Source organism: Eptatretus burgeri, chromosome 11 (assembly GCF_056783735.1).
Source record: "Eptatretus burgeri isolate ZD-2024b chromosome 11, Ebu_testis_v1, whole genome shotgun sequence".
NCBI lineage: Eukaryota > Metazoa > Chordata > Myxini > Myxiniformes > Myxinidae > Eptatretus > Eptatretus burgeri.
This window is the reverse complement of record NC_140971.1, coordinates 40,466,371-40,482,329: the sequence shown is the minus strand read 5'-3', so window position 1 is coordinate 40,482,329 and position 15,959 is coordinate 40,466,371. Positions and strand designations below refer to the sequence as shown.

The window sequence follows — 15,959 nt, the reverse complement described above, 5'->3', positions numbered from 1 at the left end:
TAATTAGGTAAATCGAAGATTTGGCGATTGGACCCTGTAGCGCGGGTAGAGTGTGGACAAGGTTGTGATCGGACCCTGTAGCGCGGGTAGAGTGTGGACAAGGCTTAAAAACACACGCCTGGCTGGTTTTCGGCATTGATCCGGAAAGCCGCGACTGGATTGTCCGTTCGGTGGGCGCATACGGCCGCGATTCGGCTAAAAGCAGCTGTCCGCACGCCGAACGGGCGGAAATCTATAACAATATATTGGGCAATTATTGTTTTTTTTCTGGATGATGGTTCTTCCGTTATTCAGATGTCTGGATAAAAGAGGTTGTACTGTAACAAAAACGAAATAATACCAAGCAACATAAAGTGCATGTGATGTTTGAGATTGCTGTGAATAAATGCAGCCAAGTTTAAAAAACAAGCACACAATCTCAACTAAATACTTCATACGCAAACATTCACCATTAACTTACTTCTGTGAGAGGACAGGAGGACAAATGAAAGCCCTCAGGGATTCTCGGAGCATGTCCTGCAGCAAGTGGACACCAAACACCTTCTTGTTATCAGCGAGGAATGTCACCTGCAGGTCGTCACAAGTGTCAGTCTCTTATCCACCAAGTACACTGCATTTACAGCATTTGGAAACCCATAAATGCAAGTTGGAAGTTGCTCATGACACAGTCTATGCTGATTAAAAATAAAATAACAAACATACAGCAACATCACCAAAATATCCAGGCATGAAATGTGGAACACGAACCTGGAGGAGAGACCTTGAAAGAACACAAGGAGACTGCTCACTGAAGCTGATGAAGGATTCCTGAAAAGGAATAAGAACAAAGTCACACATGCACTTCCACAAGAAATTTCCTTCATCTCACAGAACCACCATTTTGTGTATTCTTGGTGGAGGTGTGTAAATGTGAACAAATATATTCTTATGATTTCTGATTCTGATGTACCATACTTCCAGAGCATTATTTCTGCCAAAGCAGTTTCTTGGCAAGGGTTACACTGGTTCATTTCCCATTGTCTCCACTAACATATATATATATGTATGTATGTATGTATGTATGTATGTATGTATGTATGTATGTATGTATGTATGTATGTATGTATGTATGTATGTATATATATATATATATATATATATATATATATATATATATATATATATATATATATATATACATACATACACACACACACACACACACACACACACACACACACACACACACACACACACACACACACACACACACACACACACACACGGTGTGTCAATAAAAGGTTAAAAGCTTCAAATGACCTTTATATTGTTACGGATTTGGAAGCCTCTTGCACACAAACAGACAGCAGACCCTAAGCTTAGTTATTTCGATAAGTATGTGTTTATAGTTAGAACCCTCCCCTATGTTTAATGGGTTAATAAATGTCCGTGCGCTGTGAGTTTCTTTCTAGTTAGATTTTTGCAATACCCAACGCCAACAAATCAATCCTTCACTTCTTCGCACCATCGACACCATTGCCCATATGCATTCGACCACGGACGTGGGCGGAGATTTCCTCACCTCAGAACACCGACTCCACCCAGGAAAGGAAGGGGTTCCCCCCCTGTCCAATCACGGATAGCCAGCACATCACCCCACGAAACCCTGTCCAATCAGGGGAAAGATTATCTCAGGGGACCGGTAACCCCACCCCGTCCGGGGGAGGGATAACAATCGCTGGGCTCCCCTGAGTGTTCGCTGGAGTTGGGTTGGAATTGTCGGAGGAAAAAGGAGTCGCCATTGTTCTTGGTGTGCGTCAGTAGTCGTTGTCTGGGCTTTTTGCTCTTTCCCCTTTGGTCTTTTGGTCTGCAGTCGTCGTCGTCTGCGGTCTTTCCTGGGGTTCCTCATGGTGGTGGTGGTCGTGGCAGCCAGGACCGTGGTGCTCGATCGTCATTCGTAGCAGCCAGAATCGTGGGCTCGCTGGATTCCGGGTCGTGGGTTCGAGTCCCAGTAACCGCACGAGGCGGGCAGGTACCTGGCCAAACTCTGACCTCCAGCCTGTCGTTTCCAAGCGGTCCACGAGACCGGAAGGAAACCATTAAAACCCTTTGCTGCGAGGGTCGAAATAAAGACCATCTGGGCCCATTTTCTTTTGGTGTGTGTGTATGTGTATGTGTATGTGTATGTGTATGTGTATGTGTATGTGTATGTGTATGTGTATGTGTATGTGTATGTGTATGTGTATGTGTGTGTGTGTGTGTGTGTGTATGTGTATGTGTGTGTGTGTGTGTATGTGGGGGGTGGCACTGTCCTATAAATAGAAATTGTATGTGTTGATTGCTCATTGTACATTGCCTGCATATTCGTGATTAAGTCTGCTCTGTGTCTCCCTTCCCGACTATTGTAACATAAATCCCCTGTTAAATGTTCCAGTTCGTTGCCTGTCGTTTCTGCCATTGGCCCAGTATGGTTCGGGCTTGAGAACTAGAAAGGCCGTTTGTGCCGTAAATTGTTCATTTGGTCCGGTGCGGCTTTGGTAACTTCCGCTCGGTTACACCAGATCAGAGTCGGTAACAGCGACTCGGTTCAGACAAAGTCGGCCGAGGGTGTGGCTTCCCGGTAGTTAGACGGCATGGGTACTTAGGTAAATGGGAATTAGACAAGTGGACCCTACCTCACGCCGTCAAAATATTGGTGACCACGGTCCTTTAAGAGACCTGTCAACTCCGGAGTGACGACCTTCCAATTCCGGTGTTCGGTGGGAGATGGCCCGACTGCTCCGTCTAGCGGTCGTCCTCGCCACCGACCCCCGGCCCACAACAATACGTCTCGTCATTGCCTTATTTTTTGTTTGTTTGTTTGTTTTGCAGGAGTGATCAATGATCTTTGGAGAAGTCATTCAAGCATAACTGGAGGATTCCATCGAAAAAATGACGTTTTCTGTGGAGCAAAGAGTAAACATTGCCAAGTGGTATTTTGAGACCAAATCAATTTCTTCCGGCCAGACGAGGTTCTGTACTGAATATGGAGTCCATCCCAGAAACAAACCAAGCTAGTCAGCCATTGTGAAACTTGTGAAAAAGTTCAAAAGCGAAGGGACGATTCTCAACATTAACAAGGGAAGGTCCGGTCACCCAAGAAGTGTACGGTGTGAAGGAAACGTGGAACGTGTTCGTGAGTCAGTCATGCAAAGTCAGAAGAAATCGCATCACCAAAGATCAACTGAACTGGGTCTCACGCCCAGCAATATCAGAAGAATAATGAAACAAGATTTAAACCTCTTTCCTAACCATATTACAACAGCCAATAAATTGGCTGATGGGGATAAAGCAGCACGGGTCGCTATGTGCAAGACAAGACGGGTGCAAGACAGTGCTACCCCGCATATAGCCAACGAAACAATTGCCTTTGTGTCAAAAATTCGGACGAGTTTTCAGTTTGCGTATGGAACATTTTTTTCCCTCTGGGGAGCTTTTAAGGATAACGTCTACAAGGAACACCCAAGATCTGAACCTGATCTGAAGGCAGCAGTTTGCCTAATGTGCAGACAGTAACCATTAAAACTTGCAGAAACATCATTGAAAACTTCACAATTTGTGTGAAGGCATGTTGTGCGTGTGGGGGGGGTTCTCACATCAAACAGCTCAACTATAAATTAACGCATAATGAGTTTCATTTTTTCCATGATTTGCTTTTCATTTTCTGAGTAAATTTACTTAATGTTTTGGTTAATAAAGTTTTGAAGTGGTTAACCATTTATTGACACACGATATCTCTATTATAATACCAAGCTTGCACACACAAAACTCAGCTCGCCGTCACAAGATCCCTATGAAATTGCTGTGGCACTTAGCAGACATGCCGACAATGTTTGGGAAGTCTTGGCGTTCCATATTACCACTTGCATTTTGCACAATGCGTATTTTTGTCATTCCCCGTGTACGGTCTGTCGTCTGCTACCAGCTATGTTGTACTGCTATCCCGTGCATGTACACGGGTATCGCTAATATGTGTGTATATATATATATATATATATATATATATATGTATATATATATATATATATATATATATATATATATATATATATATATATATATATATATATATATATATATATATATATATATATATATATATCGTAAAATTCGGACCATTGAGCGCGTCGTTATATAAGCCGTGTCCCCTATATTTTTAAAAATCTGGAATTTAAACACACACACACACACACACACACACACACACACACACACACACACACACACACACACACACACACACACACACACACACACACACACACACACACACACTTTATAAGCCGCAAATGTTGCACAAAAAAACCAAGTGCAAAAACGTCTGAAATTAGCCACAAAAAGTGATCGATCTTGCTTTCAGTCTCATCTGAACAGTAGAAACATCCCGACCATCCACGCTCTGTGTGTTAACCCAGTCTTCAAGTTCGTCTTCCAGTTCAGGCCAACGGCATTTCCTACCTCTGAAAGCCTTTGTTGACTTTTTTCAGCGAGAAAGTTCGCCCCTCTGAGTTTTGAATTCCTCGTGTGGACCTCTTGTTTCTTAATACCATACTCTTACCAAATCAATATCTCTCTAAATATTGTTGCGGTTTCGCGCCCGCCGGCGTGCGAACGGCCACGTAACTCGAATCGCGGCACGTCGCCCACCGGACGGACAATCCAGTCGTGACCCTCTCGGACTAACGCCGGGAACCAGTCACGGGTGGACCTTTCGGTCTCACCGCGATCGAGCCAATCAGCCCCCGCGTGGGATAGGGTTGCTCGCCAAATTCGACCTACCTAAGTACCCACGCGGAGGGTAGACCGGGCGATCGCACCTCGCCGCAGGTCGACTTCGGACACGGGCCACTTAAGCGACCCGTTCCGTACTATCAGAATAACCGAGCGGTGTTATCGTCGACCTCGACGGTTCGATTAATTATCGGGCGTATTCAGCCCACTACCAACCCTTTACGTGAAGCAAGATGAGGATTCAATGGAGGAAAAGACGAAGCGAAGCGGGAGAACAGTTCAACAATAAAGCACATTTATTCGCGGCACACGGGAAGCACACAAATACAATTCCACCAAATGCACACAAAAAAAAGAAAACACAATTCCATTTACACAAAAAGCAAATATAAAAGTGAAAACAATGCAGAGCTAATACCGACTACCGAGCACACGGCAACACTTATACAATTCTACTTCACAGACGGCGCCGACAACACATACCCAAAACCAAGGAAAAGAAATACCCTCAAGGATGAGGCGGGCCTGAGGCCGAGACCGGGTCCCGCCTACCCGTCTGGTGATGAGACGCGGAGCGGCGATGGCGCCTCACTCCGCGGGCCTCGCGGACAGTGCCTGGCAGGGGGTGGGAGAGGGGCCCCCTTGGTCGCACTATCTCAGCGCGGGGGGAAACAGGAGGGGGTTGCTGATGCTCGGGGTATAGAGGATCTTTATTATCCCTGGTGTGCGTCTCCACCTCGGCCAGGTCGCGCTGCCGGCCTTCCTCGGGCGTGCAGCTCCCGGCACCGTCGCGAGCACCCCCTCGTCTGCCTTCGCCGCTGCCGCCTCTCCGCCTCTGGACTCTCTTCAGCTTCTCCAGCTACTGCAGGCTTCGGGCTCCAGACTTCCACACCGCTCTGACTGACGAACACGGTCCTTTTATCCCCCCGTAGCTTCGCCTTTGACCCCCTCCCTTTGACCTTTCACCTCGCTCCCCATTGGCCCGAGAAAAAGTGGGCGTGAAGGCTTTTTGATCCACAAATTTGCATATATCGATCGTTCTGGAGGCGGGGCCAAATCGCCCCTCGCTCACCGATTGGACGGCAAAAAGTGGGCGTGTGTCGTTTTTGATCCGTTTTTGAAGCACAAAATCCGTGATTTTGTACACGCTGTTCAACGTGCGCCCTGCACGAGTCCAACACCGGTACCCACAGCGGGGCAAGAACGGTGGCGATGCTACGGTTGCGAGGTGTGACGTGAAGGTCGTGGCGGTTGTGGTGAAGCGGCGTTGTGGTTGGTGGTTGATGTTGTGGTTGTGGTGGTAATCATGGCGGGTGGTCCAAAATAAAGATAGTAAAAGAAAAACGGCTATCCTGAAGAGTCGCAGCTCGCATAAATGACATGTATTCCCACTAGACAACGGGTTTGGGCCTAACTACACATGCACTTACCGAGATACCTCACCTAAGGGACCTGAATGGTGGTTTGCGAATTTGGTAACCACAACAATATATTCTGAGGTCACAAACTCATCACTGAAGAAAGCAGGGAAACACACAAACAGCCACGGCGATTAGGGAAGGCACTTGGAGTGTGGATTGAACTTTTCTAGCTCAGCTGTGGTTTACCTCGCTCATTCTACGTTTTTCAAGTTTGGGTTAACAATGCAAGGCAATAAACGTAAATACCATATAGATAAATAACGACGTCGGTCCAAGTAAGAAGAATAACCTCTCTGCGATGAGTCAGAAAAATTAATCGACTTTCTGCAGGAAGAGGACTTTTACAGTGAGTTTTGAATTCACGAAGAGTCAAAAACAGTTTTGAAACCTGATGTGAATCTAAACATAGACTGGAGACTGACGACAACAACTTTATTTGGCCTGAACGAGTCATCAGGAAAACCCACAACATCGGAAAAATCCATAAACAAGCCGCATCGTTATTTTAGCCGCAGAGATCGAAGTTGAGGGAAAAAGTTGTGGCTAATAGTCCGAATTTTACGGTATATTATATATACTAGTACGTGCCCGTAAAAAAATAAAAATAATAATAATAATAATGATAATAATAATTAAATAAATAAATAAACCACACAGGCAGTTTCTTCACTCTCACATGCCCGTACGTGCGTGACCCGGAAGTTCGATATTATTCGCAGTTACGATTATTCGCAATTTATTTTTAATACCCAATTATTCAATTAGCGCCAACGTATTTTACCTTTTCGCAATGTCGTGGCAAGGAAAAACGAAAAGAGAAGAGAAGAGAGAGAAAAAATGTACTTCCTGGTTCGGAGCATACCAGCACTCTGATGTTCCCGAAATTTATACACCGTCTTATATGAAAACAATCATAACTTGGGCCATTCTGTTTATCTATCAATGCGCATAAGAAATCGAGAAATTATTAGAATACACGAAGTCATCACTCTCCGGAAGCCCGTACGTTGTAACCCGTAATGGGGAACGTGGCTGTGCTTCCCTTCCCTATCGGCCACGCCCACGCAACAACGTGTCTTCCCATTGGTTTGGTAAATAAATGGCCATAACTTGGGAAGCACTTGTCCGATTAATATCAAACCTTAAAAAGGCACATCCTCGGGTCCCCAGCAATATACATGTCAAGTTTCAATTAGATCGGACCAGAGGTTGTCGAGAAACAGCGGTCACACACACACACACACACACACACACACACACACACACACACACAGCTGGAAATATATATATATATATGTATGTATATATATATATATATATATATATATATATATATATATATATATATATATATATATATATATATACATACATATACATATATATATATATATATATATATATATATACATATTGTTACGGTTGTGGAAATTTGCAAACCACCATTCAGGTCCCGTAGGTGAGATATCTCTTAAGTACATGTGTAGTTAGCCCCAAACCCGTTGTTTAGAGGGAATTAATGTGATTCATTCGGGCTGCGACGCTTTGAGATAGCCGTTTTTCTGTTCTATCTTTATTTTGAACCAACCACGCTCCAACCCTCAGACAACAACAACAACGCCAACAGCCACGACCTTTACCTTCACAACTCGCTCCCGCAAACATCGCATCACCGCCATTCCAAACGGCACCATGGCCATCGGCCACTGCCGGAAACCCTCCACCACCCTCACCTCTCTCCTTCTACGGCCATTCCCGCACCACCTGTGAGCACCGAGCGTCGGGCTGTCCTGGGCTCGTACAAGATAAGCGCCGAGTCGCGAGTGCAAATAGCGGCCTATCCGAGGAGAATTCGGATCAGGAATGCTACACGCCCACTTCTGATCCGTCCAATTAGGAAGCGCGGGGCGGCTTGGCCCCGCCTCCAGGCGCGTCTGTCTGGAATCGAGATATGCAAATTCTAGGATCAGGGGAGATTCACGCCCCTTTTCCTCTGTCCAATCGGCGAGCGTGACTCCGCCCTCGAGGAGATCCTGATCCGGAAATTTGCATATTGTTTTCTCCTGCCAGCCTATAAAACGGCGAGCGCGAGGTGAATGGGAAGAGTTGTTGCGCAGAGAGTTAGTTTTTGGTTGGAGTTGTTGCGAGGCAGTCAAGTCGGGTTGGAGAGCGGAGTGGAGTCGGGAGGTGAAGGCGTCAAGGTGGTTTTCTGCAGTCGGCTGAGGAGAATTGGATGAAGAGTCCAAGGAGCTCGGGTCCGAGGCAGGGAAGACGGCGGTCGGCGGCAAGGTCGCGGTGGGATCGCTCGTCGCGGGACCCAAGCCAGCCAACCATTCTCCTTCCCCCAGGGCATCAATAAATCCCCCCCCTTTTCCCCCGCGCTGAGATAGTGCAGAAAGGGGGCCCCGTTCCCACCCCACTCCAAGCGGTGCCAACGAAACCCGCGAAGGAGCACGAAGTCGGGGCACTGCCGCGCAGCCACATTTGCGGCTCATCACGAGGACGCGGGTAGGACCCCCCCGGTCTCGCAGGCCTGGCCACTCCTTCAGGTCCTGCGCACACATTGGCCTACGGGCCCGTCTGCCCCCTTGCCTATGAGGGTGGCTTCTTTCCTTTGCTTTTGAGTAAATGTGTGTCGGCGCCAGTCTGGTGAAGTAAAACCGTACAAGTGCTGCCGTGTGTACGCGTAGTCGGTAGTATCTCTGCGTCATTGTTTCTTTTGTTGCATTTGATATATGTGCATTCTGTTTGGCTGTATATGTGTGCTCTCCGTGTGCCGTGGAATAAATGTGCATTATGTTGAACTGTTTTCCCGTTTCGCTTTGTCTTTTCTTTAATTGAATCTCCATCTTGCTTTTACGTAAAGGGTTCGTTCGTAGTGGGCTTAAAACGCCCGATAATTAATCGGAACCGCCGAGGCCGACGATAACACCGCTCAGTTATCCCGAAAGCACGGAACGGACCGCCAAAGCGGTTCGTGTCCGGAGTCGGCCTGCGGCGAGGTACGATCGCCCGGTCTACCATCCGCATGGGTACTTAGGTAGGTCAAGTTTGGCGAACAACCCTATCCTACGCGGGTGGCCGATTGGCACGATTGTGGTGAGGTCGAAAGGCCCACCCGTGACTGGCTGCGGGCGATAGTTCCCGGAGGGTCACGACAGAATTGTCCGTCCGGTGGGCGACGTGCCGCGATTCGAGACACGTTGCCGTTCGCACGCCGGCGGGCGCGAATTTGCGACAATATCTTCTTCTTTCGGCTGCTCCCGTTCGGGGTCGCCACAGTGGATCATCCGCATAGCGATTGGCTTTTTACGCCAGATGCCCTTCCTGATGCAACCCTGGTCACCTCTTACGACACAGGGATATATATATATATATATATATATATATATATATATATATATATATATATATATATATATATATATATATATATATATATATATATATATATACAGCCGGTCCCCGACTTGCGATGGGGTTACGTCCCAGTAAACCCATCGTAAGTTGAAAATATCGCAAGTCGAAAATGCATCGAAAAATGCATTCATTTAATACATCGAACCTCCCAAATATCACAGCTTCGCCTAGCCTACCTTAAACATGCTTTGGCTACACATGAGAACCGACTTGGTTTGTTCAGCTGATTGTTACTTTTCAGTTCTCCAGACCATGGAGAAAACAAAAAACGAAATCAGTCAAACCTGGGAATTCATTCTCGGTCTTAATAATGATAATAATAATAATAATAATAATAATAATAATAATAATATTTTTTTTCCAGATGACATCTTTCCGATCTGCCTCTATCAATGGCAACGATTCTGGTACCATTCAACAGAGTTTTACCTTGTGAATCATCCTTTGGTATTGTAATTTTAATCGCTCTGAAGGATTCCACGAAACGTCCAAAAAACTAAATTCCTTTGTGAATGAATCGGCAGGATCCGAGGGGTGGGCGGGACTGTACGACTGTCAATCAGCCTGATGGGGGCGGGGCCGCTTTGCATTTGCCTCAATATCGCACATCTGGACATCAAATAACATGTGCAGAAATATCATGCCTCGGGAAATCCCTTGTTTTTCAGTGTTATATTTATGAAAATAAAAAATAGCGAGGTACGAGTGCTTCACATGGGACACACGTGATCACGAACCCTCCTCCCATCAACATGTGAAGGGAGAGCGAACCACGTGATCAAGAACCTTCTCAAGTTACGGTTTCTCGGCAACAGATTCATTACGTCGGCGCATCACATCGTACAGAACAGCAAGAACAGCGAATTATCCACTGGGCCTGAAGAATGTTTGAAGCATTGAACTAAAATTAATTGCCGGATGATGGAGGTGCTACCAGCGACAGGGTCATCAATTTCTCTCTCTTCTGATGAGGCTCGAGTATCTGGTCTTCTCTTCAGTTTCCACTGAATGCGGTTTCTACTAACCCAAACAGCTCGCTTTCACACCATCATAAAGTCGAAAAATCGTAAGTTGAACCATCGTAAGTCGGGGACCGGCTGTGTATATATATATATATATATATATATATATATATATATATATATATATATATATATATATATATATATATATATATATATATATATATATATATATATATTGTGACGTCCACGGGACTTGAACAGTCCCGCCAACTTAGAATGAGCCGAAACGATGGAGGCGGTTTATTTATTTATAACCCAAACATGGCGGTTTTAATCGCTCTCCAGCAAACGGGACGAGGAAGGTGGCACGAGTCGCTTTTCACTGAGTTAATAATGTTTATTTCTCTGACCAGAAATAATAATAAGACTCGGCAAGAGGAGGGATCCGGGGTGATTCAACGGGATGGTGGTGTGGGTTCGGGCGTGGGGAAAACACAAACAATTCCAATGGATATACAAATCTCAAACCCTCTAAGGCACCATACACACACACACACACACACACACACACACACACACACACACACACACACACACACACACACACACACACATACACACACACAAGCTCGTGGTCAGGCTTGCCCGTGGTGTCGACGCAACAGTCACGAGGTTCCGTCAGCCCTTCCGCGCAGATCCGCGGTTTCCTGCCTGTGAGCTCCAACCAGCCACCGTGGTGCTGTTCCTGGTGGTGTCGACCTCCTGGTGTCGGCCCAAGACCGCTCACAGCCGCCAGGGAGCCAGTTCTGGCACCAAGATGCGAGCAGGAGAGGGAGGCAGGTCCGCCCGCCGTTCGGTCCCGTACTACGAGCCAGCAGAACTCCAGAGCCAACCGAGGTGAGGTACGAGGCACAGCAAGGCCACGAGACACGACAAATCGAGAAATGAACCAGCGCAACGAGAGAGCGCGCTCTGAGACCAACAGCCTCGACCAGACGCTTTCTTTTTATGACTCTTCCTCCCCTTCTTTTCCCAAACAGAACCTTTTTATACTCGAGTCCTTCTCACTTCCAATCGAGCCCTTCTATTGGCCCTCTGCCGTCGCCTTCTGCCAATCGTGATCACGGGGCGGAGCCATCCGCAGCACTGTCCTGTTACGTCAAGGCAAGCCTACAGGGAATACTAAAAGGGTTTACGCATACACACTTACCCTAACCCGTCTCCCTATCTAATTACGTGACAATTATCATTTCCCCTTAAAGAAATGGACATTTACTAGACAACTTATCAGCACTGAATTGCTACTTATTACATCGAGATCCTGGTACAACTCGAACATCATGGTATACCTAATTAAACATCCTAATTACCCTTTGAATGCATACCCCCCCCCTCAGACGTAACAATACATATATATATATATATATATATATATATATATATATATATATATATATATATATATATATATATATACACATATATTGTTGCGGTTCTCAGAACTGCATGCATACAACAGATATGTGTCCCAAGACAGTTACTCCATGATTATACGTGTAGATAGTCCCCTTCCTTTTGTTTAACGGGACAACAAGGGAGTGGGTTGCGATGATCTAATAGCTAGGGTTGCTTCAATCATTTTCTCCTTCATTCCATCCCTACTCTTCTTCTTTTCTGATTGTTCCTGAGGTAAATCAGCCATATGCGCCTTCGCTGTAAGGTGGGGCCTCGTGGAGGCCAGCGCGTGAGGCGCCATGGTGGGAAACCTGCAGTGCAGAGTCATGTGGTGTGCTTGTTGGTGCGGGATTATCGAATCGAGCTCCCGATGATCTGGGGAGAATTGCCGATTGCATTAAAAAGGCATGCGAATGAATACCTCTTAAGAGGCTGCACGAATGGTGTTTTTCACAGCATGGGAAACACAGCCAGCACGACGGCCTCCGTACGCATTTCGCGCAGCGTGGGCAACAAAGATGACTCCACGCCATGTTTGGCAGGATACGAGTGTGCGAGTAGAAGCGGCTTGTTCCTTTTAACCTCAATATCCGACACATATTGGTGTTCGCCCCGCGCACACGCCAGCGGAGTCGTGTGAACGCGAGTTCGTTCGCGAGCCGGTCACGTACGTAATGGCGGAAATACATTACGCACGTAATGGCATGCGGGACCCTCGACCGGTCGCCTGGGGGTTTTTGCAGGATGATTCGCATGCCAATTTCGGTGTGGGCGATTCATGTCATCTCGTGGGGTTGGAGCGCAATATTGCCGCTGTTTGAGATGACCTTGCCAGAAACTAAGTGAGGCGGTTTCCGGGCCAAGCCGGCAGGCCAGGTGAGGGGTCGGGGCCAATCGGAGCTCCCGATTCACGTGATGACGTTACGATTTGGAGTGGCCCCTCCCCCCCAAGCTACAAATCCTCTAAAGGTCGGGGAAGTTCCTCCGTATCTCTCTCTTGCTTTTGGAGTTTATCTGCCTCTCTCTCGCCTCGTTGACATCGCCACGACCCGTCTCTGCCTCCTCGTCTCCGCCAACACAACAACGATCCCACCCGCCTACTACTCCACCCTCGCACTCTGGACTCGGCCCCTTCTCGACTCAATCTCCTCCTTTACGGTGCCCAATTCCTGGTTCGAGACTCCCTCTTCATCAGGTTTTCTGTGTCTGTGTGTGTGCGTATGTGTGTGTCCTGGCGCCTGTCTGCCTAAGTAAGACCGCAGAAGATTGTTATTGTTATTATTTTCGCATTAAGTCTGCTCTGTGTCCCCTTTTGTAAGTTGCCTGTTTATTGTCGCACCACACGCTTCTTTCTATCGCTGCACAACACACCCCAATAAATCATCACTGTGCCACATATCTTTCCTCACCCACTGTTAATAAGTTATCAGTAGGAATGTTCCCAGCTCATCTTTGTGTTCTCTTCCATTGATCCAGCATGGTCCGAATCCCAGCTTAGCCGGGACTTTATTCCCAACGATCCTTTCCTTTTAGCCGGTACGTCCTTGGCAGTGTCGCTCTGCTGCATCCGATCCGGTAAAGTGATCCGGTCTGGTAGAGTGATCTGGTTCGGACAAGGCTTACCGAGGGCGTGTTCCCCGGTAATTAAACCACGTGATTAATTAGGTAACCCGATTAACCCAGACGGGAGGACCTGTTGCATCATGGAATTATCCATGTGCGACGGCCTTCAATTCTAGGGAGTCTGGTGGGAACCGACATGGCGCTCTCCACCGAGTGGTCTTCTCACCCGACCCGCAACAATATATATATATATATATATATATATATATATATATATATATATATATATATATATATATATATTGTTGTGGTTACCAAATTCGCAAACCACCATTCAGGTCCCTTAGGTGAGATATCTCGGTAAGTATATGTGTAGTTAGGCCCAAACCCGTTGTCTAGTGGGAATACATGTCATTTATGCGTGCTGCGACTCTTCAGGATAGCCGTTTTTCTTTTACTATCTTTATTTTGGACCAACCGCCATTGTTACCACCACCAACCACAACATCAACCACCCACCGCGGCGCCGCTTCACGTCACACCTCGCAACCGTCGCATCGCCACCGTTCTTGCGCCGCTTGTGGGTACCGGTGTTGGACTCGTGCAGGGCGCGCGCCGAACAGCGTGTACAAAACCACGGATTTTCAGCTCCAAAACGGATCAAAAACGACACACGCCCACTTTTGTTCCGTCCAATCGGTGAGCGAGGGGAGATTTGGCCCCGCCTCCAGGGCGTTGGAGGGCGGTCGCTATATGCAAATTTATGGATCAAAAAGCATTCACGTCCACTTTTTCTCGGGCCAATGGGGAGCGAGTTGAAAGGTCGAAGACAGGGGTCAAAGATGAGAGAGCGAAGCTACGGGGCTTATATAAGCGACCGCGTTCGTCAAGTCGAGAGAGTTAAGACTTCGCAGTCGGTGGAGTTGGGAAGAAGAAGCAAGAAGGAGTTGGTCGTCGTCGTGTGCGTTGGAGTCGGAGCGAAGGGGACGGAGCTGTGGAGAGGCGGCGAGGGCAGACGAGGGGTGCTCGCGTCGTGCCGGGAGCTGCACACCAGGGAGGCCGACGGCGCGACCTGGTCGAGGTGGAGACGCTCGTCGCGGGACTCGAGGCAGAGTAGAAATCCTCCTTTCCCCCGAGCATCAGCAACCCCCTCCTGTTTCCCCCCGCGCTGTGCTAGTCCGACCACGGGGGCCCTTTCCCACCCCCCACCCGACACCACTGTGTCCGCGAGGCCCGCGGAGTTGAGGCACCATCGCCGCTCCGCGTCTCATCACCAGACGGGTAGGCCCGACCCGGTCTCGGCCTCAGGCCCGCCTCATCTTTGAGGGTGTTCTTTTCCTTGGTTTTGGGTATGTGTTGTCGGCGCCGTCTGTGAAGTAAAATTGTATAAGTGTTGCCGTGTGCTCGCGTAATCGGTATTAGATCTGCATTGTCGCATTTGCTTTTTGTGTAAAATTGCATTGTGTTTCTTTTCTTTTCTATGTGCTTTTGGTGGAATTGTATATGTGCGCTTTCCGTTCATCGCGAATAAATGTGCTTTGTGTTGAACTGTTTCCCGCTTCGCTTCGTCATTTCTTTCATTGAATCCTCATCTTGCTTCACGTAAAGGGTTGGTAGTGGGCTGAATACGCCCGATAATTAATCGAACCGTCGAGGTCGACGAATAACACCGCTCGGTTATCCCGATAGTACGGAACGGGTCGCTTAAGTGGCCCGTGTCCGAAGTCGACCTGCGGCGAGGTGCGATCGCCCGGTCTACCCTCCGTGTGGGTACTTAGGTAGGTCGAATTTGGCGAGCAACCCTATCCCACGCGGGGGCTGATTGGCTCGATCGCGGTGAGACCGAAAGGTCCACCCGTGACTGGTTCCCGGCGTTAGTCCGAGAGGGTCATGACTGGATTGTCCGTCCAGTGGGCGACGTGCCGCGATTCGAGTTACGTGGCCGTCAGCACGCCGGCGGGCGCGAATCCGCAACACTGGTGTCAGGTCGTGCGATACAAATCCATCGCCCTCCTCGCGGCACTGGTATCGGAGAACAGGAAAACGGGCTCTCCTGTCTCCGGCTAAATTCACGGGAATCGGTCCAGGGGTGAGAGAAGCGACCCCCGATTTCCCTCCTCCAAATTACGAGCGAGCGAAATTAACCCTTTAAGAGAAGCAAGATGGCGTCTCAAGGCGAGCGGGAGCCGGGGGTATTAGAAATGGATGTAGAATGTGTAGAATCCATGGTCCAGGATGGAATCCCCGAGCAGGAAATGTTGATTGTGCAGGAACACGGACTCGCCCAACTGAACCCAGAGCCCGAAATGGGTGCGGCAGCGGCCGCGGTGTATGACACCTCCTCCCCCCCTCTCCACCAAAACCCTTCCCCAACCCTTGCCGAAAC

General features: G+C 47.9%; 1 protein-coding gene across 3 annotated transcripts in view; it reads right to left on the bottom strand.

The window, feature by feature from the left end:
* The window catches only part of NAA35 (N-alpha-acetyltransferase 35, NatC auxiliary subunit), a 142,400-nt gene that overhangs the window by 50,285 nt on the left and 76,156 nt on the right, over positions 1–15,959 (bottom strand). For all 3 annotated transcript variants that reach the window (XM_085846162.1, XM_085846159.1, XM_085846161.1), the window contains exons 14-15: positions 748–807; positions 461–567 (exon numbers count right to left, since the gene is read on the bottom strand). In XM_085846162.1, the coding sequence (XP_085702288.1) occupies positions 461–567; positions 748–807 (167 nt within the window). The remainder of the gene's footprint in view (positions 1–460; positions 568–747; positions 808–15,959) is intronic.